This window comes from Erythrolamprus reginae, chromosome 13 (assembly GCF_031021105.1).
Source record: "Erythrolamprus reginae isolate rEryReg1 chromosome 13, rEryReg1.hap1, whole genome shotgun sequence".
NCBI classification, from domain to species: Eukaryota; Metazoa; Chordata; class Lepidosauria; order Squamata; family Dipsadidae; genus Erythrolamprus; species Erythrolamprus reginae.
Window position 1 is genome coordinate 16177388 of NC_091962.1, and position 27901 is coordinate 16205288.

At 64.9% G+C, this 27901-nt stretch overlaps 3 protein-coding genes across 7 annotated transcripts; 1 reads left to right on the top strand and 2 right to left on the bottom strand.

The window, feature by feature from the left end:
• Positions 1 to 97: 97 nt before the first annotated feature.
• On the bottom strand, positions 98 to 2996 carry LRRC71 (leucine rich repeat containing 71). Of its 4 annotated transcripts, none has more exons than XM_070766324.1 (14): positions 2880 to 2976; positions 2589 to 2787; positions 2355 to 2430; positions 2200 to 2274; positions 2031 to 2099; positions 1770 to 1929; positions 1582 to 1665; positions 1421 to 1510; positions 1199 to 1312; positions 980 to 1091; positions 814 to 902; positions 589 to 700; positions 379 to 494; positions 98 to 273 (listed from the first exon to the last, which is right to left on the bottom strand). In XM_070766324.1, the coding sequence occupies exons 1-14, from the start codon at positions 2886 to 2888 to the stop codon at positions 154 to 156; spliced, it is 1425 nt and encodes a 474-aa protein (XP_070622425.1). In that variant the 5' UTR covers positions 2889 to 2976; the 3' UTR covers positions 98 to 153. The 4 variants fall into 4 exon arrangements, with proteins under 4 accessions (XP_070622425.1, XP_070622426.1, XP_070622427.1 ...); XM_070766325.1 differs by lacking the exon at positions 2589 to 2787 and adding an exon at positions 2509 to 2560 and having other exon boundaries at positions 2880 to 2973; XM_070766326.1 differs by lacking the exon at positions 2589 to 2787 and having other exon boundaries at positions 2827 to 2996.
• DCAF8 (DDB1 and CUL4 associated factor 8) lies at positions 2732 to 11374 on the top strand. Its single transcript, XM_070766611.1, has 25 exons — positions 2732 to 2787; positions 2880 to 3149; positions 3241 to 3371; positions 3476 to 3641; positions 3721 to 3806; positions 3893 to 4060; positions 4153 to 4329; positions 4404 to 4448; positions 4593 to 4672; positions 4780 to 4939; positions 5636 to 5759; positions 5977 to 6342; positions 6415 to 6443; positions 7485 to 7560; positions 7835 to 8538; positions 8732 to 8872; positions 9138 to 9232; positions 9316 to 9426; positions 9688 to 9760; positions 9899 to 9956; positions 10068 to 10175; positions 10395 to 10525; positions 10620 to 10725; positions 10942 to 11081; positions 11253 to 11374. The coding sequence occupies exons 2-25, from the start codon at positions 2909 to 2911 to the stop codon at positions 11370 to 11372; spliced, it is 3636 nt and encodes a 1211-aa protein (XP_070622712.1). The 5' UTR covers positions 2732 to 2787; positions 2880 to 2908; the 3' UTR covers positions 11373 to 11374.
• A 1852-nt stretch (positions 11375 to 13226) lies between these two features.
• On the bottom strand, positions 13227 to 27600 carry PEA15 (proliferation and apoptosis adaptor protein 15). 2 transcript variants are annotated; one of them, XM_070766057.1, is made up of 4 exons: positions 27391 to 27600; positions 16166 to 16339; positions 15325 to 15480; positions 13227 to 15235 (listed from the first exon to the last, which is right to left on the bottom strand). In XM_070766057.1, exons 2-4 carry the CDS (start codon positions 16335 to 16337, stop codon positions 15171 to 15173), a joined length of 393 nt encoding a protein of 130 aa, XP_070622158.1. In that variant the 5' UTR covers positions 16338 to 16339; positions 27391 to 27600; the 3' UTR covers positions 13227 to 15170. The 2 variants fall into 2 exon arrangements, with proteins under 2 accessions (XP_070622158.1, XP_070622159.1); XM_070766058.1 differs by lacking the exon at positions 27391 to 27600 and adding an exon at positions 26822 to 26915 and having other exon boundaries at positions 15087 to 15235.
• Between the last annotated feature and the right edge of the window lie 301 nt (positions 27601 to 27901).

Below are 27901 nucleotides of genomic sequence, written 5' to 3' on the forward strand. Positions count from 1 at the left end.
GGGGGGGGGCAACTGAGAGGGAGGCCCCCCTGCTGATCCCACCAATCTTTACAGGCCTCCTCCCCCACTCACACAAACACACACAGAACCTTCAGGGTTTTGGGGGAGGGCTTTTAATGGGCGGCAGGGGGTCCCGGGGAGGCCGGCCTGGGCCTACTGGGCAGCCGTGAGCCCCTCCTCCTCCGCCTTGGGGGCCCTGGGCAGGGGGTCGCGTGGCACCATCAGTTCCTGGATGCGGCTGAAGGTCTTGCTGTCGGCCGGGAACTGGTTCTTCTGGGGAGGGGGGCAACAGAGAGGGTGGGGGCCCCGTGAGGTGGAGGGGGGCCTGCCCATGCCCCACCCCCCACCCCCACCCGTGATTGGCAGGGAGGGGCTCACCGCCAGGGTCAGGTGCAGGAGGCCGGTGGGGCCCTTGCCGCCAGGGACGACCCGGCTGACCTGGTGCTCCACCGTGGCCAGGAAGGCCCTCAGGCCAGTCTCCGAGATGTTGTTGCCTGGGGGGGGGCAAGGAGGGGAGGGTGACCTTTAACCAGGGGAAGCCGCAGCCCCCTCCCCGGCCCAGCTGTCCTCCCTCCCCCCCCGACCTACGCATGAGGTTCAGGTAGATGAGCACGCGGTTCCCCTGCAGGAAGACTTGACCGTCACGGTGCTCGGCCGGTTCCAGCAGCGGGTTCATCATCTCGGTGGGCTCCAGGATTTGCTGCGAGGGGTGGGGGGAGACACGAGCCAGGCAGGTGCAGCCGTTGGGAGGGGAGGGGTCTGGCCGCCCTCCCCTCCCCCTTAGGCTGCTGCGTGCAGAGGGGGGGGTCTCACCTCCACTTCCAGGACCTGGGACCGCTTGTCCTTGGAGCCCTGCTTCAGCCCCTTGGCCCCCTTCGCCTTGGGGTCCACGGGGGGCGCGGCTGCGGGAGAGAAGGAGGGCTGAGGGCTCTGGGGGAGAAGGGGGGAGGGAGAAGGGGGGCAGGGGCCCAGGCCGAACCTTTCTTGGACTGCTTGGCGTCCTCCTTCTTGGCCTGGGCCGCGGGTGGTGCCGGGGGCTGTGCGGGGGCCCCTCCGCCCGCTGGGCCTTTCTCGTCCTTTTTGGTGGGCTCCTGGAAGAGGCCAGACGGGGGTCTCTGCCTTGCAGGGGAGGGGGGGCTGCTGTGGGCTCTCTGGGTGCCCCCTTCCCTCCCCCCCACAGGTCCTGGGGAGGGCTCGCCTTCTTCTTGATGAGGGACCTGGCCCCCTTGGCCCCCGAGAGCTTGTCGATAGTGGTGCTGCTGGCGTGGCTGGTGGGACGGTCGGCCTTCAGCTCCGAGTGCCGGGGGGGCTGCTGGGAGGGAAAGCGGGCAAGTGGGCGGAGCCTCCCGTTCACCCCGCCCCCCCAATTTACGCCTGGCCCGTGCCGGTCCTGCCTCCCCCCCCCCCCGCAGCTCCCCACCTGCCGGACCCTCTCCTGGGCCTCCTTCTCCAGCAGCAGCCGCCGCCTCTCCACCACCTCCGTGTGGGTCAGCGGGAAGGGGCCCAGCACCTGCAAGGCAAGCGGCCGGCTGAGGGACCCTCCGGACCTCTGGGGCCTCCTCCCGCCCGGCTGGGACTCACCTCGGCCAGCTTCACGGCGCCCTCGTCCCCGATCTGGTTATGGGCCAAGGACAAGGAGAGCAGGGAGCGGTTCAGGCGCAGGCCCTGCACGGAGGGAGGGAGGGAGGAGCCGCCTGAGGTTCCCCCTGTTTCCCCCCCCGATGCCCCCCCCCCCGATGGGACAGCCGGCCCTCCCCCCGCGGCCTCACGTTGGCAAGGTGGGTGGCCCCGACGTCCGTGATGTGGTTGTAGCTGAGGTTGATGGAGACGAGGGTCTTGTTGGAGGTGCGGAGGGAGGAGAGTGCCTGGCCTATCAGCAGCACCGCCTGGTCGTCCATGCAGTTGTTGCGCAGGGACAGGTGGGCCAAGCTGTGTGTGTGGGGGGAGAGAGGGTGGGGCTGTGGGACAGGGCTCCTCCTGGGGGCCCACCAGGGAAGGCTCTGTGGGGTGGGTGTGCTCTCAGGCCTCACCTGCTCTCCTCTGAGACCAGCTTGTAGAAGGAGCGCTCGGGCAGTGGGTTCCCTTCCAAGACGAAGGTCCTGCGGGGGGTGGGGGGAGAGAAGCAGCAGGGGCCGCCCTTGTCCAGCTGCCCCTTCTCCCCTCTCCCCAGCCCCCGCCCCCTCGGGGTAGGCCACCTACTTGAGGTTGGCGCAGGCGGCCAGCACGGGCAGCAGGGAGAGGAACGCCAGGTCGCTCAGGCCCACCTTCCAGAGGCTGCGGGGGGAAGGGGGGGCAAGAGGTGGGTCAGAGGCTGTCCGGGGACAGAGGGAGAGACCCCCCCTGGGCGGACTCACTGGAGGGCCTGGAGGTGGGCGAGGGCCGGCAGACACTTCCCCAGGACCCCCAGCATCTTCTCCTCGATCTTCCAGCCTGAGAGAGAGAGAGGGAGGGGGGCAGTGGGAGGAGGCGAGGGGAGGGGGGGTCTGTGGGGCGCCCCCCCTCACTCACTGCGGATGAAGAGCTCGCGGGCGCTCTTGGGGTCCTCGTGCTCCAGCTCCACCTGCAGGCAGGGCCGGAAGTAGGCGTACTTGGCCTGGATCTGGGCCAGCGCCGAGAGCGGCTCCCCCGCCGGCGCCCCCAACGCCCCCAACGCCCCCTCCGCCTCTTCCAGGGGGGGCCCGGCGGGCGGGTGCGGGCGGCTGACCACGCGGGGGGCCTCCTGCAGCCCCGCCCGCGCGCACAGCTCCGGGAAGTCCACCTCCAGCGCCCCGCTGCACACGTACTCCTCTGCGGGGGGGGAGAAGAAGGGGAGGGGCTGTCAGTCACCTGGAGGGGGGGCTGCTGAGGGGGGGGGGAGGGAGGGGGGAGCCGGCCCCCACCTTCCCCATGCTCCGCCCTGCGCGCCGCGATGCGCGCCTCCTCCTCCTGCGCCGCGCTCTTGTCCTTGGCGCCTCGCTCGCCCTTCTTGCCCATCGCGGCGGCGTCTGGGCCCGTTGCCCGGCAACCGAGCGCAGGGGGGCCTGGCAGTCTTCCGGGGCGGGGCCTGGCCGGGCTCCTCCTCCTCCGGCCTGAGCGTCTGGCCGGTCTGCGCTGCGAGATGGCGGCGGCCGGAGCGGAGCCCGACGCCGAGCTGGAGGAGCTGCTGGCCAGTGAGCGGCGGCGGGAGGGGAGGCCGCGGGAGGGGGTGCCGGGGGGGGGGTCCGTCCGAGCCGGCCGCTCTCTCTCTCTCTCTGCCTGCAGGCGCCCTGGAGGACTTCGAGAAGGCCGCGCCGGCGCCCGGGGAGCCCGTCGGAGGAGCAGGAGGAGGCGGCGCAGCAGCAGCAGCAGCGGGAGGCGGCGAGGGGGCGGCGGAGCCGGCGGGGGAGGCGCAGGTAGGCGGGCGGGCGGGGGTCTCGGGGCGCGGGGGCCTCCGGTCCGGGCAGCGCCTGCAGCCTCCGCTTCTCCCTCCTCCGTCCTCCCCCCCGGGGTGGCGCAGGGCCGGCTGCTGGCGGCGCAGGAGACCTTCTTCCAGGAGCTCTTCGAGAGCGAGCTGGCGTCGCAGGCGAGCGCGGAGTTCGAGCGGGCCATGGAGGAGCTGGCGGCCGAGGAGCCCCTCCTGGTGCAGCAGTTCCAGAGACTCTCGGCGGCCGCGGGCAGAGTCGGTGAGCGGCGGCGGGGGGGTTCATGGGGAGGGGGAAGAGCCCGTCGAGCGCCGCCGACGCCTCCTCCGCCTCTTTGCAGGGAGCGACCCGGGGTCCCGCCAGGAGTTCACCTCCTGCCTGAAGGAGACGCTCAGCGGGCTGGCCAAGAATGCCGACGGCCTCCAGGTGCGTCCTCCGCCCGACCCCCCCCTCCCTCGCCCCCCCCCCACCGCCCAACCCTCCCTGCCAGCTGTGCCTCTCTCTCCCCCCAGAGTTCCGGGGTGTCAGCGGAGGAGCTGAGCCGGACGATGGAGGGGCTGGGCCTGGAGGAGGGTGAGGGCGGTGGGGAAGGCAGCCTCTGGCCCATCATGCACAGCATCATGCAGAACCTGCTCTCCAAGGACGTCCTCTACCCCTCCCTCAAGGAGATCACGGAGAAGGTAAGGGAGGGAGGGGCTGCCTCCTCTTTCCCCCCCACTCGAGAAAGGCAGGGGCGGCCATCTGTGACCTCCTGGTGGACCCCCCCTCCCAGTACCCGGAGTGGCTCCAGAGGCACCGGGACTCCCTGCCTGAGGAGCAGTACGAGAAGTACCAGGAGCAGCTCCGGGTCATGGGCAGAATCTGTGAGCACTTCGAGGCGCAGCAGCCCACGGACGGAGACCCCAAGCACAGGGCCCACTTTGAGGCCATCCTGGACCTCATGCAGCAGGTGAGGGGCTGGGAGTGGGGGGGGGGGGCTCAAGGCGTGGGGCTGGGGACTTAACTCTGCCATCTGCCTTCCAGCTGCAGGACCTGGGGCATCCTCCCAAGGAGCTGGCCGGAGAATCGGTGAGTGCCCAGGCTGGGATTCGGCCTTGCCAGCAGCAGTGGTGCCACAAGGCAAAGGGGGGGGCGCAAAGGGGGCAGCTTGAACCCGAGGGGTGCAACGGCCCCTCCTTTCTTGTGAGCAGGCGTTTCCTCCTCCTTTTCCAGCCTCCTGGCCTGAACTTTGACCTGGAAGGACTGAACCTGCCTGACGCCGGAGGCGCTGGGGGCGAGCAGTGCCAGATCATGTGACCTGCTCCCGCGCCAGGGAGACTGAGAGATGGGAGGGCACTGTGGTGGGTGGAGGGGTCCGTGTCTTTTTTGGCCTGTTTTCTGTCACCGCCCGGTGCCTCAGGCTGGCGACCTTTGCCGAGCCTGGCAGGTGGGTTTGCAGGAGTCCCGCGAGGGCCAGAGCAATCACACTCGAAGGCCCCCACTTCCCAAGGCCCAGCTCTGGGCTCAGTCACGGCCTCTGGATGATGCCAGGCACGCTGACCGGCTCCATGGCCCCCTCGGTGTGAGCCTCGTGTTGTGCCGTAGCCCCGAGTATTCACATCCCTGCCTCTGCCTAACACGAGTGCTGCTGCTGCTGCTGCTGCTGCTTTGTGAGAACTGCCTGTGCGGGGAGGGAGCTGGGGAGCCGGCTGCCTCTGCCCCTTGGCCACTGGGGCCTTTCCTTTCTGCTGGCGGCTGATGGCGCAGGGGGAGAGCCGCCCTCCATGGCTGAAGTGGGTGAGAGGGGCCATTCTTGAAATAAAGGTGGAGGTTGACGGTGTGAAGTTGTGATCTTTTCTGTCAATTGTTGTGAGTGGAGGGAGCCCCCCTGTTTCAACTCTTGAGCCCTCGGAGCTTGTAGCAGCTCCCCCCCTGCTTGGCAGCCCCCAGCTCCTCAGGTCCTGCACGGGGTGGGCAGAACAGACCACCAGCCCCCTATGAATAGCTCCCACTTTCTAGGACTTATATGGGGGGCGGGGGGTTCTCCAGGTAGATACACTGAACAGGCACACAAAATTGGGGGGGTTGGAGGGGCAGTGGCAGGTGAGTCCATCAGGTGCTCCTTGTCCTTCAGCGACAGTAAGCGGAGACGCTTATTTTGAGGAGGACAAATCCTGAACGGGGACAGAAAATATTGGATTCGCAGCGGCTTTTGGGGAAAGGCTTTGAGAACGGATACGGTCTGTCTCCGCCTCCTCCGGTAAATCCCCATCTAGGGCTGCTTGGAGGGCACAAATCCCTCCCCCCGGGCCCTTCTCTGCCTGGCAATAGCTGCCTTGGCAGGGGGCTCCGGGGGCTCGGCCCTTGACTGCCCGGGAGGGAACCGGCTGCCCTGCCAGGGTAACGGACCTCGTTGTGTGTGGAGGACCCTCCCACCGACCGCACAAGGAAACTCCGGGAGGATTAGCAGCGCTGTGCTTCCGGATGCCCTCCTGCCCGCCAGCAGGGCTCGCTCTCTATGTTTCCTCCCGGTCTGGGCAGGCGTCTCTAAGGCAGCTCCGGGCTTTTCTGCCGTAAAGCGGGGAAGCGTGGCGTAAAGCGCGGCTGTCGCGAACAGCGGAGGATCCGGAAGGAGACGCGCGGCGCCGGTTGGGCCATAAAATGGCGGCGGCGCCTGGGCGTCCCGGGGGCAGCACCGGCGACGGGGCGGCGGGAGGAGGAGGAGGAGCGGGAGCCGCCGCCGCCGCCAGAGGTACCCGCCGGGCCCAGCCTCGGGCAGCCGCGTCCCCGGCCGAGGGCCCCGGAATGGCCGCGCCGGGCCTACGTGTGCGGGGCAGCGGAGCCTCGGCCGCCTCTCCCCGGAGCCCCCGCGCGGTCTCCGCCCTTCCCTCCCACGGAGCTTTGAGCGCCGCTCTCCGGGGTGGGGAGCCCGGAAGGGAGGCCGAGTCCCCCTCCCCTCGCCCGGGGCGTCCGGAGAAATCCGGTACCCTGAGACCCTCTTCTCTGCCCCCCCGCAGTCTGATCTCCGGCTTCTCCGCGCCTGTTCCCCGGTGAGGGCCGAGGACGGAAGAAGCGGCAGGACAGGTGGGTCGGGGGGAGAGGGCACAATTCAAAGGGGAGGGGCAGGTGGGGCCCCCCCGGGCACCCGTCTTTTCCTTTTGCACCGTAACTGCCTTGGGGGGGGGGGGCGGAAGGGGCCTCGGTGCCTTCCTCCTGCTGCGCCCCCCCCCCCCCCCTTGCTGAGCCGCCTGGGCTGGGCTGCCACGGGGGCCGCTGGTCCTTGGGCTTTGCAGCTTCGGAGCCTGGCCGGGGTTCACCGAGGGGGATTCCTCGCTTTGAGGGGGGGGGGGCGAGCCGGACTTTTGGCTGAGTTGGGGGTGGAGCTTCGGGTTGCAATGCCCCCTCCCCCCCGCCCGAGCTGAGCCCCCTGCCTCCCAAAGAAGCAGAAGGGAGGCTGGTCTTGTGGGGCCGCCCTTGAAGGCTCCACACCTCCCAAGTGGTGGCTCCCGTTTGAGGGGCCCAGGAGGGAGGGAGGGGGCCCTGGAGGAGAAGGAGGGTGGAGGTCTCCTCCTGGGTGTTGCTGCCTTGGGGGTGGGGGCCAGGCCTCTTCTATGGAAGCTTGCGCCCCCCATAGGTGTGTGTGGTGCTTCTGTGTCTGGGAGCCCCCCTGTTTACTTGGAGGCTTTCAAGGGGTGTTTGTTGTGGGGTCCATTCATTACCAGCCATCTTGGCCACCGTCTGGCTGCAGGGAAGGCGAAGCCTCTGAAATAAGCCCTGTGATCTAAACAGAGGAATAAACGGTGGAGTTTTTGCACTGCCGACCCCACTCGAGAAACCTTCCTGGTGGCCGGAGTTTGCGCATTTGGAGCCTCCTTCTGGCCTTGTGAAATGGCCCCTGAGAGTGGGAACCTGCCCTGTTTTGCCCCCCTGGGCCGGAGCAGACGGGCGGCAGGGCAGCTGGGGCTCCAGGCTTTGCCAGGCTGGTCTGCTCGGGTGCCCTGTGTCGCTGTGGCCAGAGGGCTGCCAGTGCTGTGTCCGAGGGCGGAGGGGGCTCGGGGGCTGGGAGATGGGCCGGCCTTCCCTTTGTGGCTCACCTGCTGCTCTCTTTCCTCCCCTTTCTCTTAGAGCGAATTAAAACGCAATAGCGAGATGTCAGGCGGGGGGGATAATAGCACAGTGGGGAGAACGGACCTCCCCAACGGTAAGAGCAGGAGGATCCCGGCACTTGTGGTTGAGGGTGGCAGGACGGTGGAGGGCGCAGGGCTTAGTTCGCGGAGCTGTGGCTGGATGGCGGAGGGCGCAGGGGGGCTGGACCCTGCCCACCTCCCTCGCAAGCCCCCTGCTTGCCCGTCTCTCTGTGGGGGGAGCAACCCCTGCCCCGGCCAGGATCGGCCAGTGGCTCTGGGCAGGGCAGCCCCCGCGTGGGACAGAAGGGGGAGAAGAGGGTTCTCAGCCAGGTCCCCCTCCACCCACAGGGAGCGTGTCCAGCAGCCCCGAGGAGATGTCCGCAACCACGGAGGGGCCGGAGACGTCGTCCGGGGTGGAGGTGGAGGCCTCGGACCTGAGCCTGACGGGGGACGAGGTGGGCCCCAGCCAGACGTACACGGAGAGCTCTGCGGAAGAGAAGGACTCGGACAGCATGGAGGAGACAGGGCACTACTCCATCAACGAACTGAACCGGACCTACGACCACTCCCCCTCGGAGGAGGAGGAGGAGGACGAAGAGGAAGACGAGGAGGAGGAGGAGGAGGAGGAAGAGCAGCAGCAGCAGCAGGCGGAAGTGGGGGCCCAGCGCTCCCGCTGGCGAGGGCCCCGCAAGCGCCCCAACCAGGACCGGGACTCCTCAGACGACGAGCGGGCGTTGGAGGACTGGGTGGCCTCGGAGACGCTGGCGCTGCCCCAGCCCCGCTGGCGGGCCCTCCAGGCGCTGCGGGGGAGGGAGCTGGGCTCCAGCGCCCGCTTCACCCGCGAGGCCTGCGGGGCCCGGCTCTTCGTGCAGCGCCTCTGCCTGCAGTACGGCCTGGAGGGGCACGCGGGCTGCGTCAACACCCTCCACTTCAACCAGCGCGGGGCCTGGCTGGCCAGCGGCAGCGACGACCTCAAGGTGGTGGTCTGGGACTGGATGCGCCGGCGGCCCGTGCTGGAGTTTGAGAGCGGCCACAAGAGCAACGTCTTCCAGGTGGGGGGGGGGCTCGGGGATTGGAGCGGGGCCTTCTCATCCAGGGCCCCCCACTGAGCCAGGCTGGGGGCCGGCAGGAGAGGGGGGCTGGTTGCCATGGGAAGAGCCCTGCTGGCCGGTGGGGCAGAGGGAGCGGGGGTGTCCGGCCTTGGGTCAGCGCCAGACCCGGCTGCTTCCCCTCCCCCCCCTGCAGGCCAAGTTCCTCCCCAACAGCGGAGACTCCACCCTGGCCATGTGTGCTCGGGACGGGCAGGTCCGAGTGGCCGAACTCTCCGCCACCCAGTGCTGCAAGACCACGAAGAGGGTGGCCCAGCACAAGGGCGCGTCACACAAGGTGAGTGTGCGCCCCCTATGCTGCCCCCGCCCCACCAGGCTGACCCGGATGGGCTGCTCATCCCCTGGCTCTCGGTCCCTATCCACTCGGCTGCAGGCTGCCCCTGTCCCCTCGCGTGCGACACCCCTGCGGAGGCTCAGTTGCTCTCTCTCGCGCGGGGGGTGGGTGGGTTTCTAAACTGCTCCCCTCCAAAGTCCTCTGGAGTCTGGGGGGGGGTGGAGGGTCCCTGGAGTCCTCAGCCAAGCCTCCCCCCCTCCCCCCCCAGCTGGCCCTGGAGCCGGATTCCCCCTGCACGTTCCTCTCGGCCGGAGAAGACGCCGTGGTCTTCACCATCGACCTGAGACAAGACCGGCCGGCCTCGTAAGTGGTGGGGGGCCTAGCGAGGGAGCGGGTGGGGGTCCGCGTGGAGGGCATCTGAAGGCCTCGCTCTCCCCCCCCTCTAGGAAGCTGGTAGTGACCAAGGAGAAGGACAGGAAGGTCGGCCTCTACACCATCTTCGTCAGCCCGGCCAACACGCACCACTTCGCGGTGGGGGGCAGAGACGAATACGTCAGGTCAGCCCAGGGGCCCCCCTCCCCCCTGCTGAATAGGGGGGGGTCAGCTGTGGGGCCATCCTGGGGGAGGGGGAGCTGCCCAGGACGCTGATCCCCCACCCCCTCCTCGTTTTGGCTTCCCTCGTCCCTTCCTTTCTGCTAGGAGCTTGAGGGCCAGGAGCTTGATTCTGTCTTACGGAGGGTGGGGCTGGGGTCCCCCGGGGTCTCTCCTTTGGCCCCCCAGTCCCAGCTTTCCTCTCCCGCCTGTCGGTCTCTGCGCAGGATCTACGATCAGCGGAAGATCAACGAAAACGAGAACAACGGGGTCCTGAAGAAGTTCTGCCCCCACCACCTGGTGAGGCCTCCCCTCCTCTCCCCCCCCCCCGTGGCCTTGGCAGGGAAGGGGCGGGGGGGGGGCGCTCTGCCTGGGTCAGCACCTGCCTCGGGCGGGGGGGAGCGTTGTTCTCAGGGTTCTGCCCCTCCGCCCCGTCAGGTGAACAGCGAGTCAAAAGCCAACATCACCTGCCTGGTCTACAGCCACAATGGCTCAGGTAGGGGGCTGAAGGCTGGGCTGGGGGCTGAGGGGGGGGTCTCTCTTTCGGGGGGGGGGATGTCGCCTGGGCGGCTGCCTCCATGCCCCCCGCCATGTGGGTCTCTTGCAGAGCTCCTGGCCAGCTACAACGACGAGGACATCTACCTCTTCAACGCCTCCCACAGCGACGGAGCCGAGTACGTCAAGAGATACAAAGGGCACCGCAACAACGCCACAGGTGACACACACACACACACACAAGGCTGGGGGGGCTTGTTGGGGTTGCGAGGGGGGGGGCTCCTGGGCAAAACTGTCTGTGGGCGCCCCCTTCTGGTTGGAGCAGGCAAGGGCGGGACGGTTCAAACGGGGGAGAGGGGGCGGAGATCCTCTGGGTCAAAGGGGGGGGTGTCCTGGGGTCCCGGCCTGGCCTGAGGGGTCCCCCCGCATCTGCTTCCAGTGAAGGGGGTCAACTTCTACGGCCCCAAGAGCGAGTTTGTGGTGAGCGGCAGCGACTGCGGCCACGTCTTCGTCTGGGAAAAGGCCTCCAGCCAGGTGGTGCAGTTCATGCCCGGAGACAAAGGGGGTGTGGTGAGTGGGGGCGCCCGGGGGCGGCTCATCCCTCGCGTGGGGGCTCCTCGGGGGTGGCCCTCTGTGCAGCCCCCGCTCCATTTTGCCCCAGCAGGTCAATTGCCTGGAGCCCCACCCCCACCTCCCTGTTCTGGCCACCAGCGGCCTGGATTACGACGTGAAGATTTGGGCCCCCACCGCGGAGGTGCCCACACAGCTGAGCGGCCCTGAAGGAGGTGGGTGCGGCCTTCCTGGTGGGGGTCGAAGGCCCCAGGGATATGGGCAGAATTGGGAGAGGGGGCTGTGTGGGGGAAGGGAGGAGGAGGAGTTGCTCCTTTCGTCTCTGAGGCCTTTCGCAAGACCCCAGGCGGAAAGAGCATCCCGGGCCCCCCACCCCCTGCCTTCCCCACGTGGGCCCCCTCCCTGCTCTCTAACAGCCCCCCTGCCCTCCCCCACCCAGGTGATCAAGAAGAACAAGCGGGAGAGGGACGAGGACAGCCTCAACCACGCGGACATGTACGAGAGCCACCTGCTCTGGTTCCTCATGCACCACTTCCGCCCTCGGCGGCGCCACAGGGTGAGCGAGTGGGGCTGGCTCCGGGGGGGGGCACGGAGACCCTTCCCAGGGCTTGGGCTGCCTATGGGACCCTCCTCCGTGGGGCTGCCCCTGGCCTCCGGTCGCAGCATCATGCGGGGGGGGGGGGGCTCCGAGCGGGCAGTGACGCTGAGGGGGGGGGCTTCTCTACAGCGCCAGCGGGATGCGGGCACCGGAGCGGCCGAGAGCGACTCGGAGGACTCCCTCAGCTCCTCGGACACCCTGGACGAAGACGAGGAGGGCCCGGACCGGGTGCAGTGCATGCCTTCCTGAGTCCCCCCCCCGCCCCCTCCCCCTGACCCACGGAATCAGCGGCTGTGGGGACTTTGGGAAGGGGGGAGGAGAGCCCGCCTGTCCAGTGAGCCCCCCTCCTCCTCCTCCCCACGAGAGGCCCCCCTCGCCCTGCCTGCCTGCCCTGGTTAGCAGGGGGGTCAGCTTGGCTCCTCAGCCCCCCCCATTCTCTCCCCCCACTGGACTTTGCCCTCCCTTCTCAGCACCAGGCTTCCCCCCCCCAGCCACCATCCTCCCCCCCCTCCCGGATTCTTGGCTCTGGTTGCCGCCTGCTCCCTGCAGTTTCTTTGGGGTGGGGGGGTGGGAGTTGGCTTGGCTCCTCCCCTTTCTTTGTGTGTGTGTGTGGATTGGAGGGGGGACGTACTTCTACCCCCCCCACCCCCCAAAGGCTGCTGCATGTTGTGTCCAGGATGAGCCCCCCTGGAACTCTGCTTCTCCAGTGGACATTTGGGAGCTTTGGTCCCTCTGGGTTTGCCCCCCCCCCCAAGCCCCCCCCCCTCCACGGTTCTCTCTTTCCTTTGGTGTGTTTTTCCTCCAGCAGCTGTAGGCACCCAGGACCCCCCCCCCTCGGCCCCTCCCTCGGCCGTCTGCAGCCGCCACTCGCTGACCTCTTCCTCGTCTCCGAGCGTGTAAAGTTTGAAAGGTTTCAGTGCAGCCGCCTCGTTTTTCTGCCCCCCTTCCCCCCCCCCAGGATACGATCTCTCGGTTTTGGAGGCAACAACACCCCCCCCAACGCCCCCCCCTCCGATTGCTGTTTAGAGGCCTAATTTTATATGTATTAAAACAAGAACCAAATTAAACTTGGATGTTATCAAGTTAAAATTATTGTAAAAGTTTAAGTATATATATAAATATAAATATATATATATATATTATATAAATGCAATAAACGAATTGAGAGAGAGAGACGTGGTGCCATCTGCTCTTCTGCAGCCCCCCCCCCCTGGGACTCTGCTGCTTCGCCTGCCCAGGACCCCCCCTGCCTCGCCCAGGGTGGGGGGTCGGTCTTCTTGCCCCCCCCCCCAACCCCAGGGGCCCCGGCCCTTTCCACTCTGCTCTCGAGGCCTTTGCTTTTGGGGAAACCCCCTTCAGAAGACCTTTAGTGGGGGGGGGGCAGTGTAGGTGGAAGGTGGAAACCCACCAACCCACTCACCCACCCACCCACCCGCAACCTGTTATGCGCCAAGCCCCAAAATATACACGTTTTCGTAATTGTCAGTTACTACCCTCTTTCCCCCAAAACAAGACCCTGCCTTATACTTTTTGGGACCCCGAAATGAGCGCTTGGCCTTATTGGCCTGGTTGGGCGTATTATTGGGGGGGGGGGGGAATCTTATTTTGGGGGGAAACAGGGTGTGTGTGTACATACATATATACGCACATGAGCCTTTGGTTTCATGGTGACTCTTAGTGTGCTGACTTAGGGGATTTTAAGTGGGAAATATATTTTTCCTCCTGTGTCCTCTGCCCCCTCTGGGGCTCTAGATGGGGAGGGGCTGAGTCTCCAACCTCCACTTCCAGAGGGCAAAGCTGGAGACCCCCGTCCCCTGTCAGCACCCCCCCGTCCTTGACCCCCAGGGCTGCCAGTTGCGCCATGGCCAGAGAGCCTGTGTCCGAGCTCTGGGCAGCTCTGGCAGCAAGAAGCTGTGCCGGGGCTTTGGCAGAGCAGCTGGAGGGGGCACCAGGGATGATGCCTGCATTGCCCCGCGTGGGATCGTGGGCTCTGAGTGGCCCCTCGCTCTACCGGAAGGTCCTGCTTGGCCTCTGCAGCCAGAGACGAAGGGGGGGGGGAGGCTTGGGGGGGGGTAGAAAACACTCTTGTCTTACAAATTCTGCTTTGCTTTTGTTTCCTTTATTTTTGGTCCACTTGACACAGAAAATAAGTTAACACTGGTCACTCCATATTATATTTAATATACATATATTTATAATATATATGTACACACAGTTAGCACGGTCTGAGCATCGAGGTCAGGGACACGGGGGGGGGGGGGGTGCTGGCCGCAAAGGGCGGGGTTTGTGCCTTCTGTCCATCCTTGCAAGGTCCTGGGAGACCCCCCCTCCCCCCCTCCTGTAACCCCAGAGGGGGGGGGCTTCTCTGCTCTGTGTGTCCCCCCCCGGAAAGCCTTTGCAGCCCCTCCCCCAGCCCAGAGGAGCCTTAAGCGGCTTTTGCGCTTCACTTCACTGGGAGACATTCGCTCGCCCTGATTTCTGCCCCCCCCCCCACTACACACACACACACACACACTGTACTATTTTTACTGGGTGCTAATTTGCAGTGAGATCACCACCAACTGTTCGACTGTAAACACTGGGGGAGAAACGCACTCGGTTCAGGCTCCTCCGTGTTGGTCCCGGTGGGGGGGGCAGGAGCAGCGAGGGGGCCCTGCTCCCGGGCATCATGGCTGCCTCCTCCCGGGGGGGTTCTGGGGGGGGGCAAAGAGGCTCAGCCTGGAGCCACGGGAGGGGCAGGGGCCATGCGCGGGGGGGCCCAGGCCCAGACTTCAGCTCTCTTCCCCCCCAATCTGAAAAGGGCCCCCACCCGCTCTCTCCACCCATAAGGACAGAAGGCAGGGGGGCCAGCGGGAGAGGCGGGGGAGGCCACGTTCAAAGCACAGTTCTAGCCCAGCTGTTTCTATGCACACGACGATCACAACACGCGTGTCGGGAAAGGCTGCACCACGTGGGGGGGCTCGGGGGGGGGCTGAACAAAAGGGGACTCGGCAGAGACACTGCGCATCCCAGTGCCGGGGGGGGGGGACATGGCTGCTTCTCCCCGGGTGGGCCAGGTGCCGGGAGCTCTTGCGTGCCAGGAGGCCGAGCAGAACCCCAGACCCCTCACCCTCACCCCGTGGCCTTGGCCCCCAGTGGGGAGGGGGATGAGTGGAGGAGGGCTGCTCCTTCCCCCATACGCCCCATATATGCAGGGCAGGGCAGGGCCTCAGTCAGTGGTGGCCCCCTGCACACACACATACACCCCCCCACGAGCACAGGAAGGGAGTAGAAAAGGAGGCACCCGTGGAAACGCCTGGAGAGGCCAGTGGGGTGGGAGACCCAGAGAAGGCACCTTGTGGGCAGGCAGGGGGCAGGGCGGGGGGGGTTTGTGGTGGAGGGGGGGTCTCTGGTCGCCCTGGTCCTGCTCTGCTCTGGGGGGCTCAGCTGGGAAGGAGCAGACCCCCCCTCCCCGGCCTCTCTTGCAGGTGGGTCTCCTGATCGCCTGGTCCCTGGAAGGGCCCCCTCCCCCCTGCCCCCCCCAGAAGAGGAGGGCACTGTGCCCGGGTTATGAGGGGGCCCCACTAACCCCGGGGTCCCTGGCAGACCCCCTCTGCCTCCCCTTGCACCCCCGCCTCATGTAGGCTCATGGGGCAGAGGGTGAGGGGGGGCCTTGCCCAGGGAGGGGGCCCGGGTCCTCTCTCTCTCTCTCTCACTTCCTCCTTCCTTGGAAAAGTGGCCCCTGATCCTCCTGGGGGACGTCTCTTGCCTGGGGGGGAGGGGGCAGCAGCAGCAGTGGGGAGGGTCTTTCCAGCCCCCCCTCCTCAAACCATCCTCAGCAGCCTCCTAAAACCTGCTTTAGCCAGTGACCGAGGGAGGGGGGGAGGGGGAGGCATGGGCCCATCTCCCTTTCTCCCCCCTCCCCCGCTGGGACAAGGCAGGGGAGGCCGTGAGCCGAGGGGGAGGCCCAAAGTGTCTGAGCCAGGGCAGTGGAGGGGGGGTGGCAGTGGTCCTTGGAGCTGAGCCCCTCCACACACACACACACACGCCCACACTCGCAGGGGGGGCTCAGGCCTTCTTGGGTGGGGGCGCCAGTTTGATGATCTCCTCCTCCGAGGGCTGCCGGATGATGTCTGTGGAGAGAAGGGGAGGGGCAGCGGTCAGAGGAGGGAGGAGGGGTTGCGCCCCCCTCCCCCAAAGCCCCTCCCAGGGGGCCACTGACCTTTGTACTTTTTGGCGCTGGGGATGCGGGTCAACTTGGTGTCCACCTCGTCCTCCTCCGAGATCTTCAGCACCTGCGTGCGGTACTCCACCACTCGGGTCAGCAGGTCCGGCCGGCGGGAGATCTCGAAGATGTGCTCGATGTAGGAGAGGTGGTCTGCATGGGGGGGGGAGGGGGGCCGTCAGCGTGGGGGGGAGAGGGGGGCCGTCAGCGTGGGGGGGCACAGGGGCTGCGCTTGCCATCGAGTCTTGGGGGGGCCGAGTGGGCGATGGCACGGCGGTGTGGGGGGCTGCGTGGGGGGGCACACCGCTGGTGCGGAGGCAGAGGGGAGAGCGAGGGAGCAAGCGTGGGGGGGGGCGCGATGTGCAAACTCTTGTGAAGGCACTCGCGGGGGGAGGGAGCAGAGGCGAGAAAACAGCTTTTCCTTCTCTTCAAAAACAAATGACGTCACTTGTTGGCACCATCTGCCCCCTCCTCCCTCTCCCCTCCCGGCAGGCAGGTGGGGGCTGGTGAGGGGGCAGAGCCGGGCCCCCCTCATGGCCCTCCAGTGCCCCCCGGGGCTGTTTTGGGGGCTCACGGGGCTCCCTGCTCTCCCCTGGCCAATGCCAGGTCTAAATCTCTCGGGAGGGGGGCAGGCTGGCATTATGAGGGCACCAGGAGAGACTTTTGGGGGGGGGCTTTCCATGAGCCCCTGGCCCTGATGCGGAGGCCCCTCCCTCGGCTGTGCCTGGTACGCGGTTTCTCCCCTTTGGTTCCCCCCGGGACCCCCACCCCTCCCTCCCGGTTCTCCTGCAGGCCCCCAAATCCCCCCCATTTCTGCACCCCCCTCGCCCCTCCCCACCTTTGTCCAGTTTGTGGTGCTTCTCCAGGAAGGCGAACCAGTCCCTGCCACTGGCGATCCCCTCGTGCCGCTCGCTGGGGATGTCCTCCTTGCAGGCCGACTTCAGCTGGTCCAGGTCCTCGCGGGTGATGTTCTCGGCCAGCTCCTCCAGCAGGCTCTGGTACTCGGCCATCTCTGCAGGGGGGGTGGGAGGGGGGGTTAGGCCCTGGGAGGATTTGGGTGGCATCGGGACCCCCCCTCCAAGTGCCAGGCACAGGTCTGTCCGCAGACGCCTGACCCCTCCTCAGAGAAGCCCTTGCCAGGGTTGGACATCAGCTGCGGCTGCCTCAACCTCCCAATGCCCCCCCCCCGGCTGGGCTCTTTGGGGTCAGGGAACGGCTGCTGACAGCCCTGGGGGGCTTCTTCCCTCCCCCCTCCCCAGCCACTCTCCTACCTGACTGCGGCTGGAGCCCCTCGCAGGCGGCCTGAGCAAACCGGATGCCAAGAGGCTCTTCGCCCCCCCAGGAGAGAGTGCCCACTGACGGCTGGGGTGGGTCTCTCTGCCCCCCCCAGGACAGATTTCTGCATCCTGGCAGAAGCCTGGTTTCCGCCCTGTCCAGCGGCTTAGTGGTGGAGATTAGAGGGTTTTCATTTCGGAAAGGGGGGCCACAGGAAATAAGGTCCAGCCAGAGGCAGCCCCTCCCACCCCCAAATCCCTGACCACAGGGGCCATCTGGCCTTGGGTGGGGGGAGGGGCTGGGCCAGATGTGGGTCAGGAGAACCTGCCTATTTCTTCCACAAATGCCCCCCCCCCCGGAAGCATCAGTAGGAAGGGCTGCCAGTCACTCTCTGCAGTGGGCCCCATCCTGCCAGGGGTCAGCCCCGTCCTTAAGGCCCCGGCCACGCTCCCCCCTTCGGCCTCTGTCTGCCTCTCCTGCCAAGCTCACCCAGCTCACTCAGGCCTGGTCAAGGCTCAGCTCCGTGTGGGAGGGGGCAGCCTCTTTCCCTTTGGGGGCTTGTCCCCCCCCCCCCTTGGCCAGCCCAGGCAGAACCGGCCTTTGCCACATTCCTCTCCTCCCACAGAGATTCCTCGGACAGGAGCAGAGATCCTGGAGGCACAAAGCCCCTTGTTCCCCCTCAAAAACACATCCTTCCCCCCCCTGACAAACTGGCCCTCGCTGCAGCCCCCTGTTAATTCTGCCTCAAAATCCAGGGACTTATTTCATAGGTAAATAAACCCAGAGCAAATTTTAAAAAGTTGAGTTTCCAGACGAGAGTGAAGGGTCGAAAAGAAGAGCGGTCAGCGAGGGGAGAGACCTTGTGGGGAATGGGACCCCATGGCCCCCCTGTGCCTCCTGCAGCACAGGGGGGGTGGGGGTGGCTGCAATCGGGGCCCAAGCCGGGAAGCCCTCAAGCAAAGTGCGAGGCCACAAATTCAAGGCCCCCCCCAGCAAAGGCGGCCTTCCCTCCCTCCCTCCCTCTCAGATGCCAGCCAAGCCAGGGTCCAGTCTGCCTCCCTTCCCTCTGGCCAGTCCAGCTGGTGCTGCAGGAGGGAAGGGGGGGGGACCGGCCAGTAGGGACATGGGGGGGGGACTGGTGGTGGCTCCAACCTGGTCCCGGTTCCTCTGACTCCCCCAGGAAGAGAAAATTCCTGCACAGCTGGTGAAAGGGGGGTGGCCGCCTCCCCTTCCTTTGGAATGGATTGGGGGAGGGGTCTCGCCCTCTTTTCTCGTCCTTTCAGGGCCCCAAACAATGGGCCTCCCTGGCCTTTCTCCCCCCCCTTGCTCAGGCCTGCCAGGTGGCAGAAGCCCAGGGCCTGGCAGGGGAGGCTGGGGGCCAGGGAGCTGGCACTGGGGATGCTGCCCCTTTCCCAGGCTCCCAAAGCCCAGCGGAGGGAGGGGCCGGGCGCTTGCAGATGGGGGGATGGGCAGCTCAAGGCCGGTGGCAGAGCCCGGGGTCCAGGGGGCCTCCACACACACACACACACACCACTGTCAAGCACCAGGGTCCCCGTGCCAGCTGCTCCCCCTGTGCTAGCGGCGGCTACTTGAAGGGGGTCAGGGACACCGGGGGGGGGCGGAGGGGGGGTGACCTGGATGGGCTTGGGAGTGGAAGCGCCAGATGGGCCTCCTTTGAGAGGCTGCATCCAGGACAGCCGCTTCTTGCTGGAGGGGAGGGGGGCATTGTGTGCCACCCGCGACACAGGGAGGTGGGTGGTCTAGGGCAGCTTTTCCACAGTCTGCCCGTTGCCCAGAGGGGTTGGGACCCCCTTCCCATCGTCCTTAGCCGCTAAGGCACATTGCCTCTGGAAAGGCTGGACTCTGAAGGAGAGGCACGGAGCAGCCTTAGGCCAGCTGTGACCCCTGGGCTTGTCCTGCCAAGGATGCCAGTTGGGGAGGGGGGGCTGTGGGGATGCCCCCCTCCCAAAGCGCCTCTCCCTCCACGTTCCTTGCCAAGCCCGGCCTGTCCCCAGCTCCCCTCCGGTTCTCCTCCCTCCACCTCCTCTTCCCTTTTGTGCCGTGACTGACCGCTTGCAGCTCTACAGCCCAGAGCGGCTTTGTCCAGAAGTTGAGTTCTGCAGAAGAGGAGAAACTGAGCCAGGCTTTTAGCCACACGGAGGCTGAATGGAAGGGCAGGAAGGTCCAGTGGGGCTGGAAAAGCCTTGAAAAGAGGGACGGAGCGGGTCTCTCTCTGGGCAGGCGGAGGGGGGGGCCATTCTCCCTCCCCCAGGAGCAAAACAGGGTTTATTGACAACAGGGAAGGTTTCCTCCCTTCAGGGCAACTCTGGAGATTAAAGTTTGCTTCTTTGCAAAGCTCCCTTGCGTTTACTCAGGGGGGAAAGGGGGGGCTATTGACAATAATAAGATATATTGATGATCATAAGCGGTCAGTAAGGGGCGTGCGTAAGTGCCCCGGCCTCATGTTTCTTTTATTTATTTCTACTAGTCCCATGCATATCAATATTTTTATATCTAATGTTTCCCCTATTTCTTCTTGTTTACCAGCATCATGTATATGAATATTATATCATCTTTACATACCTCCAATATGTACTTGACAAAACAAATACATAAAATAAAACAAATAAAAGGCCAGTTTCCCAGGAAGCCAAAGGCCACCATCCCATCTTGACCAAGGGGGCCAGACCCCCCACGGCCTCTGAGGGGGGAGTCGCATAAGAATGGCCACTTACGGAGACATTTTCCCCCAGAGATTCTCTTGCCCCAGAGGACGTCTCGGCCCCTTTATTCGTAGGGAAATATCGAGGGGGTCTTTAGGAATCGCCCCCCCACAGCCCAAAAAACAGGTGTTGCCAGATTATAATCCTTTCTTTGGTGGCTCCTTTATCCCAGCCAAGAGCTTGCCGGCCATTTGCCTCCTGCCCTGACCGGAGGGAAGTAGGCCGAGGAGCAGCGCTTCCCTCAGGGTGGACGGACGGGATCCTTCAGCCGGGGCCCTTGCTCTGCCCTGGACAGAGAGGGGCGTTTCTGGGGCATCTGGGGATAAGAGCCGCGAGGGAAAGGCTTGGAGGGAGGAAGGAGCCTTCCATTCAGAGATGGCTCCAATGTTGTGATGTGGTGAGCGGCTCTGAGTCTGTGGAAACAGGCGGCATACAAATCTAATAAATAATAATGAAATAATAATAATCCAACCTCCAGCCACAAAAGCTTCCTCTGGCTTTGCTCCTCCAAACAGGCAGAGAAAAACCGGAATTAAAATTAAAGGAAGGGGACGTCTCTTCAACTCCGGGAGGCCTCAGAAAGAGGGGAGATAAATGCCTTAAAAACAGAGAGACCCCCACGGGCGTTTGGCTCAGTTCTCCCACTAGCCAGGAGCAACTTGGCTCCATTATTAAATATGGGTTAATGTCTGGACGAAATCAGCTGGAGGGGCGAGAGAACTGGACCATGGACCTGATCTGACAGGGCTGGGAAAAAAGCCAAATTTAGTCCTTCTTATTTTTGAGATGGTCCTTCCCCTCCTGGCTCTTAAGGTCTTTTGCCTTTTGCTTTGTTAATTCATTACGTCAGACTTTAGGCTGCCTCCTCCCGGCACTGCAACCTCCACAAAAGTGCAAAGCATGATTAAAAGCAATAAAAAACCAATAGTGCTCAAACTCCATCCTGCATTCACCGAAGCCCCCAGACGGCTGAGGGCGCATAAAACACACAACTGTGCCTGCAAAACCATCTCGGGTTTACTCAGAGGGTTCGTCTGTTTCTCTCCTAACTTGTGACTTCTAGAGAGACGGATTTTATGGGAGGAAGTCGAGGGAGAAACCTACTCAGTTCTTAGCTGGGCTTGGACGCTGTCCAGAATTGCTTGTTGGTGAGGTGGGCGGCTATTTGAGTTGGCTTAATAAGTGAAATAAATAAACCCCTGCTATGGTGGAAACCAAGCCATTGCTGCTGCGGCCATTGACAGGCTCTGCAAAGTCCTTTTCCACAGTGAGGGTTTAATCCCCACTCTCTGGGATTGAACCCTATTATTGCAACAAGCCAGTTTGAGCCGAGTGAACCCAAAGGCCGAGCTCTCTCGTGTCCTTGGTGTGCTTGACCATCATCAGGGGAGACGGTCGAGCAGCGTTTCAGTATTTGAGGGTCTGCCACAAAGAAGAGGAGGGGTCAAGCTATTCTCCAAAGCACCTGAGAGGGTAGAACAAGCAGTGGGTGGAAACTAAAGAAGGAGAGAAGCAACCTAGGAGACATTTCCTGAGAGAACAATTGACCCCTGGACCAACTTCCCTTTAGATGTTGTGGGTGCCACTTCACGGAAGTCTTCAAGTGGAGATTGGATGACCCTTTGCCTAGCATACCGTAGGGTCAGGGGACTGGGCCAGAAGACCCTCCAAGGTCCTTTCCAAGCATTAAGCTGCCCTTCCGTCCAGCACCAGTTTAGAGAACCCAGAACTAGGGAGGAGAAAACCAATGACCCTTTGCGTTTCCCAGAGGTTGGGCTTGTTTTTCCTCCTCCCCGGCTGAACGCAGGGCAAGTCCTGGTCATCTGGAAGCCATGAATTAACGGAAGGGCCCCGCGCATGGGATGGCCAGCAGGCACCGGGTCCCGTGCCAGAGATCGGCTCTTGGGAGTCCACACCGGAAGGGGAAGCGAGCGCTGGGATCCAGCCAGGTCAGCGCTTCCTAATCTGGTCCGAGTCTGCAGCAACCCCTTCCTTTGCAGCTGCAGACAGCTGTGGGGCTGGGTGGGCCCGTAGCCAGGTCTGGGTGGGGGAGGAAAACACAGGAGCCCCAGACGATGTAGCCACACCACGTAAACAGCCTTGGTTCAATTGTATCGGAAAACGGGGCAGGTGGGTTTCTCAGTAGTCGCAGACTCTTAAAGGAAAATTTAAGAAAACGACCCAAAGGAAAAAGACTTGTTGCTGATCCTGGGCTTCACTCCACAAATGGTCCCCTGGAGGATCTGCTCCGAAAAAGCTTTAACCCTGGACAGAAAGCTCCCAAAGTGAGGAGACCCAGAGATGTTTCAGACGGAAGACTCTTTTTGCGCCCAGAACAAATGTTCGAGACGGAATTGGGACACTTGGTTAAGGGATGTTAATTAAGATGCGTTGCTCCAGGGCACAACGGAAAATGTGGAGTTCATTGGCCTCTTCAGCAGACCCTTGCAAAATGGGGGCTGACCCACACGACAGCTCCCTTGTAATGCAGAGCAAGACCCCCGAGGGTCCTTGCCTGGCTCTTCCTTGCCTGGTGTGATGGCCACAGAGCCCCCAAGAGGAGGCACAGCCACACAGGCTGGGCCAGAGATGGTGGGGGTAGAACTTCCTGCCAAGACGGACTAACGGATGAAGCCACAACATTAGGAGAAACAAGGACGGGAGCCAACGTGGGACTTGCCCTGGAGGGGAGGGCAGGGCAGCCCTTGGAGAGTGACCCCACTCCGGACCCTCGGAAGGCCTCTCTGGGCAGGGGATGTGGGGGCTCTCCGGTGCACAGGCTTCACCCCCTGGCACACCCATCTTGCTCTACTCTTGTGAGTTGCAGGGCTCGTGCAAAGGACGCTGTGTGCCAGGGTGGATGTCCGACCACGTGAGCTGTGCGTGGCTGGTGCCTCTTGCCTTCCCGTCTGGACATTACGGAAACTGAAGGGAGGAAGAAAAGTGTCTCTGGCCCATGTGGAAAGCCGCCCAGAGACGAGCAAAGCGGGCAGTTTGTCCTCACGCCTGAGCAGGCCAGGGACACAGCCCCCTCCCAACAAATGAGGCAGCCCAGCTAGCGGAAGGGGGCTGGGAACAATTCCCTTTGTCTCCATTCACGGCTCCTATGCAAAGTGGCTCATCCATATGCATGAGCGACCCATTCATAAAAATCAGCCCTCCTGGAGGCAGCTGGGCAGGGGGGGGAGGGAGGGAGGGGGGAGGGACTGTGGGGATAAAACAGGGCTGTGATGGTGAGAGCCATTATTCCTCCGGGGGTCTTGCCAAGTTTATTTTCTCACAGGCCGGGAGGAAAAAATAAAGCCGCCCTGGAAGAGCCAAGGGGGGGGGAGTCTGGGCCTGTTTCTCAGCTGGGAGAGAATACGAAGGCCCCCCCCCTGCATTCTCCCAGCCTCAAAGGCCTGACTGCAGCGGCCGAGGGCTGGAAATGGCCTCTTGGGGATGTGGGGACCTCCAGCTGGAGCCTGGATTTCGTTCTCTCTGTGGGTCCGGAGGGGAATAAGCAGGGGGGCAAAACTCTGTCCCAGGAGAGGGAGGCTGCAGCCCTGAAGCTCCCCAAGAGTGACCGATGCCACTATCAGAAACGGACCCTGTGTCCTGTCCTGAGCCTCTCGGCATTTGCCGCTTTGGACCTGGACGCTGCCCTGGACTGAGGAACCCAAGGGCCCCTGGCAGAGCCCGTTCATGTCTGCCGGCTCAGAGGGCACCAAGGCTGCGGGCGAGGCCGGAGACCCAAGCGGTGGGGGGGGGGCAAAGCCTAGGGGAGCGGGAGGCTCCCTCTCAAGGGCTCGGCCTCCTCCTGGCTTGGGAATGTCACCCTCGCCCGCAGCTCTGGGTTCGTGGGAAAAGGGGGCGCGACCTCCGTGGCAACCTCTGACCCCTCAGCTCCTGGCTGTGTCCGTGTCAGCTGTGCCGCCAAGACCCCCCAGGGTGGGGCTGAGGATTAGAGGCCGTGCTGAAGAGGAAGGACGGGGTGGTGAGCGAGGAGAACCGGTCAGCCGGTCAGTGGCAAAAGAAGACCAGATGCCTCAGCCGGGGGCAGGGGAGGAGGATGACCAGCGTTATGATGAAAGGTTTTGTGAATGCCAGAGGGGACAGAAGGGCCTGCCCTGAAGTGAGAGTCCGGTATAAGGGGGGGTGTTCAGAGGCCCCCTCTTCCAGGGACCAGGGGAGGACGGTGTTACAGGGCCCTTGCTGGGGGGTCAAGGCAGGGCTGCAGCCAGGCACAGGGGGCCCTGGCCCCACCGCTTGGCCTCCGGGCCCTTCCCTGGCGGCTCTGAGGACGGGAACGGGCAGCCTCCGGGGGAACAGGAGGGACAGAGCGTGGCCAGCGATTACAAGCGCCTGTGGCTGGGTGGCAGGGGGGGGATGGAAGCAGAGGGGGGGTTGAATGAAAGCCATCCAGCTTGAGTTTTCAGAAGCAAGAGAAATCGCCATGGCAACTGCTAAGCTAGATGTGCCTTTCCAACTCTCCCTGACCCCCCTCCTTGACTCCCCCTCCCTCTCTTCCCTCACCCAGCCAGGGTTGGCTCTCTGGATGAGGGATGAAGGCCCCCTGTTGCTGAGGGCGCAGTCGGAGCCCTGTCCGGTGTGGCCCCAGCTCCTGTTGCGCAGGGGGAGGTTCCTCCCACCGGGTACCTTCACCGGACGGTGGACGCCCAGACTGCCAGGGCTCTTCGGTGGTGAGGGGCCCCACTTCGCTCCACCTTGGCCAGGGTCAGGCCTTGTCCCCCCCCCCTCCTTCTCAGACCCTTCAGAGGGCAGAGGTTGGGCTTGAGGGGGGAGAAGGGCCCCCCACCTCGCCTGCTTCACCCCCACTCGCATCCAAGGCCAACGGTGCCCGTGTGTTTGCAGAGGAAAGCGAACCGACTGCCCTGCGCACAGGCTGGCAAGTGTTCTGCCCCGTGGCCCTGCCCCCTGTGGACTCACCTTTGGCCACAACACAACAGTCCACAGGCACCTCCCCCTCTGCTGAGACCCTCCAGCCTCCCCTGCAAGGCAGTCACTTCATTCCTGACACAATAGGGGTGAGAACCCAGCTGCCCTTTGACCCCCAGCCCCCTCCCTTCCGGCTCTGGCCTCTCTTGGGCAGAGAAGAGGGACGGGCCGAGGTCCTGTGGTCGCAGGGCTAAAGACTTCCAAATATTGACTGTGTTTCTAGAAAGCTCAGCTGGGCAAAGGGCAGCTTTCCTCAGGATCCTTCACCCTCAGAAGGGAGCCGACGGCTGGACCAAGAATGTCCGACCCCAGGGCCGCTTGACCAGCGCAAGGACGTGCAAAGGAAGAAGGAGGAAAGTTCTCCTCCCCGCGTCCGCCCCTCTTCCCTTCAAAAGAGGGGCCAAAGCCTGGGACCCCAATGCTCCCCCCCCCAATGCTATGGGATTCCTTGTTCTCACGGACGGAAAGCGTCCAAGGGCTCCGGCCCAATTGGGGACAAAGCAACTTTCGACTCCTCCACGTTCCGGAATGCCATCCAAGGGAGGGGCCAAAGGGAGGGGCCAAAGGGAGGGGCCAAAGGGAGGGGCCAAAGGGAGGGGCCAAAGGGAGGGGCCAAAGGGAGGGGCCAAAGGGAGGGGCCAAAGGGAGGGGCCAACCTGGAGAGGCCCACTGGGGGGGGAGCGGGTCTTAGGGTTGCCTTGCCCCCCCCCTCCTCCTCCTCCCCTGAATGAAACCCCCCCCCCCCGAAGATGTGGGCTGCCTCCGTCTGCAGCTCCAGACCCCTGGCCAGTTCAGCTTCCTCTGCAGGGAGGGAATTGCATTTGGGTTGCTCCCCCCTGCCCCCCCCCCCAGACAGCCCCAGAGCTGATTTGGACTGTCCCCCCTCCCCTGCCTCTCCCCCTCCCCTGCTCACCGGCCTCTTCCTCCCCCCTTTGTTTTATGTTCCTGGTGTTAAAGAAAGTGCAGCTGTTTCTCACATGTTCCGCCAGACCCCCACCAACAGAGGCCGGCCCCTCCCCCACCCCCGGAAATGGAATGGAATGTCCGGGGGGGGGCTGTGTGTGCCGGTGGGGAGGGAGATCTATGGAAGGACAGCAGTGGAGGAGACAAAGGCGAGGCTGGGGGGGGGGGAGCCAGGCCAGGCCTGAACAATGGCCCTTTTTGTCCACTTCCCCAGCGCCCAAATCCTGAGACAATGGGGGGGGGGGGAGGGGCTGATCCAGGCTGACACCCAGAGACAGACGCCATTCAGGGCCATTCAGGGGGGGGAGGGGGCGGAATGGCTGACCTGTTTTCCACCCTCAGCCGGGCAGTGAGTCCAGGCCCCGTTTCAGTGGCTACAACTGTCCCGGCTGACCCCCTTGGAAGCAGAGCCTGGTGCCTGACCCCTCGATCCCAGCCGTGCCAGGCTTCCGGGCAGAGAAATCCCGCAGGGGCATCGGGGCAGAGAGACCCCAGGGCGGAAGAGGGTGGCCAGCTGTGGCCAGGTTGGTTCCAGCCAGACAGCAGAAAGTGCCTCCCCCCCCCCAGCCCTGCTCCGTCCTTTGCAGAACTCGGGTGGAGACGTTCCCTGCTGACCTTTCGGGCCCAGAGGCAAACGTGTGCCCCCCCCGCCTGGCATTCAGTGGTCCTGCGAGGGGGGGTCAGGATGCAGCTCTGCCCTTTCAGACACTTGGCACAGGGCTCAGCCAATGGGTCACCCAGGAGGAGCCCCTAAGGCGTAAGGGGCAGGGCAGCGGTGGCTGAGGAAGGCCAGAGTTCAAATCCCAGCTGGGGGGGGCACAAAGCCTCCGGCCACTCTCCCCCGTCCTCCCCCCCCCTTGGGCTCTTCTCAGAAGATGCTCTGGAGAGGGGACCAGCCAGGACACCTTCCACTGATGGAGCGGAGCAAAAACCTCCCGCTGACCACGGAGATGGAGGGAGGGGGAGGAGCAGCTGTAAGGCCACCAGAAGCAGGAAGGACCAGGGCAATGGGGGGGGGGGCTGTAAGACCGAGAGTGAAGGTCCAAAGGACCCACTTGGAGAAGCCCAAGCCCAATCCCGCTCTGGGAAGAAGCGCCAGCCCTGCGAAGGCTGGAGGGACCGGGCAGAAGGTTACACTCAGGGCAGTTTCAGGAGAGAAGAGGGCAGTGTCGGCAGAAGACCCACCCCCCACCCCACCCCCAGTGACCCATTGAGAGGCAGGATGGAAGGCAGATGAAGGAGGAAAGCCAAGTGTGGAAAAGTCTAAGAACCAAAGGGGGGGGCAAGTCGAGGCCCCCACTTTCCCCACTTCCCTCCCCAGGAGAGGGGGGTCTCGGGGTGAGCCAACGCAGCACCTGCCCCGCCCCCCTGGCCCAGCCCAGCCCAACCGGCCAGAGGGCCTGATCCAGCACCTTCTACCAGCCGAGGCAGCTTCCCCCGAAGGGACCCGGGAGCCTGCAAATGGTGGTGGGGGGGAGAGGCTGCCAAGACCCCACCCCCAACCCCCTGCGCCCCCAGCCTCTTTGGGGCGCCCGGCCGGCTGGCTCCTTCTTCCGGGCTCTCCCTCCCGCCTTGCGTCCCCCCCCCTTCCTCACCGAGGCGGCCCCGAGCGCTCGCTTCCCTACAGGTGGGCACGAGGGGAAGGGGGCCCCGTCTCGCTTCTGCCCTCCGCGGCGTCCCTGGTGCGGAGTCCCGGCGCCCCGGCGGCCCCAGCAGGGAGGCGGCGAGGAAGCGCGGGCGGGCGGGCCAAAGGACGGCGGGGCGACCGGGCAGCGTGCAGGTGGCCGCGCCCCCTTCCCTCCGCCTGCCTCTGCCGGCCCGGCTGACTCCCAGCGCCCAGAGCCGAGGCGGTGGCCAGGGGAAGCCAGCGCGGGCCAGGAGCGAGGGCCGGGCCGGGCGGGGGGCCAGAGAGGAAGCAGCGGCAGTGATTCACGCGGGCTCCGCGTTTGAGTCACGGTCACGAGGAGGAGGTGGAGGTCTCCGGCCGCGCCCGCCCGACAGCTCCCGGGCCAGGATGGAAGAAGCGCCTCGGCTCCGGGCTCCGGCTCAGCTCCTCTGCCCATGTACAGAGCGCCCGCGCCCGCCGGAGCCCCCCTCCCTCTCCCGCCCTCGGAGCCCGGGAAGAGGCGCCCGCTGCTCCCGGCTGGGCGGCTGCCGGACTTACCCGCGGCAAAGCGACGGCTGGAGAGGCAGAAGGGCTCCGGACCCCCGGCACCGCCGGCCTAGCGGGCGAAGGGCGTCCTGGCTTCGGCGGGCGGGCGGGACGGGACGGGCGAGGCTGGAGCTGGGCGTCGCGGCTGCCCGGGCGGAGGGCGGGCGGGCGGCTTCGGCTTCTCGCAGGCTCTTCTCCCGCTCACCCCACCCTTCCTCCTCCTCCTCCTCCTCCCCGCCGCGTGATGTCAGCGGGAGAGGCTGAGCCAGGGCGGGAGACGGCGGCGGAGGGCTGCCTGGCTTTGGGGACCGAGCGCCTGGCTCCGGGTGGCCTCCGAGCGAGCGGGCGGGCGGGCAAGAGAGCGCGCCTTCGCACGTGACGACGCCCGAGCGGGAGGAGGGGGGAGAGGGGCGGCCGAGGGACGTCCAGCCTGCCCGACGGCGAGGAAACGGGCCGCGCTCGCCCGCCCCGCCGCCCTCCCGGTGCCCTTGCTGCCTGCCGCGCGTGAGGGTCTCGGCCCCGC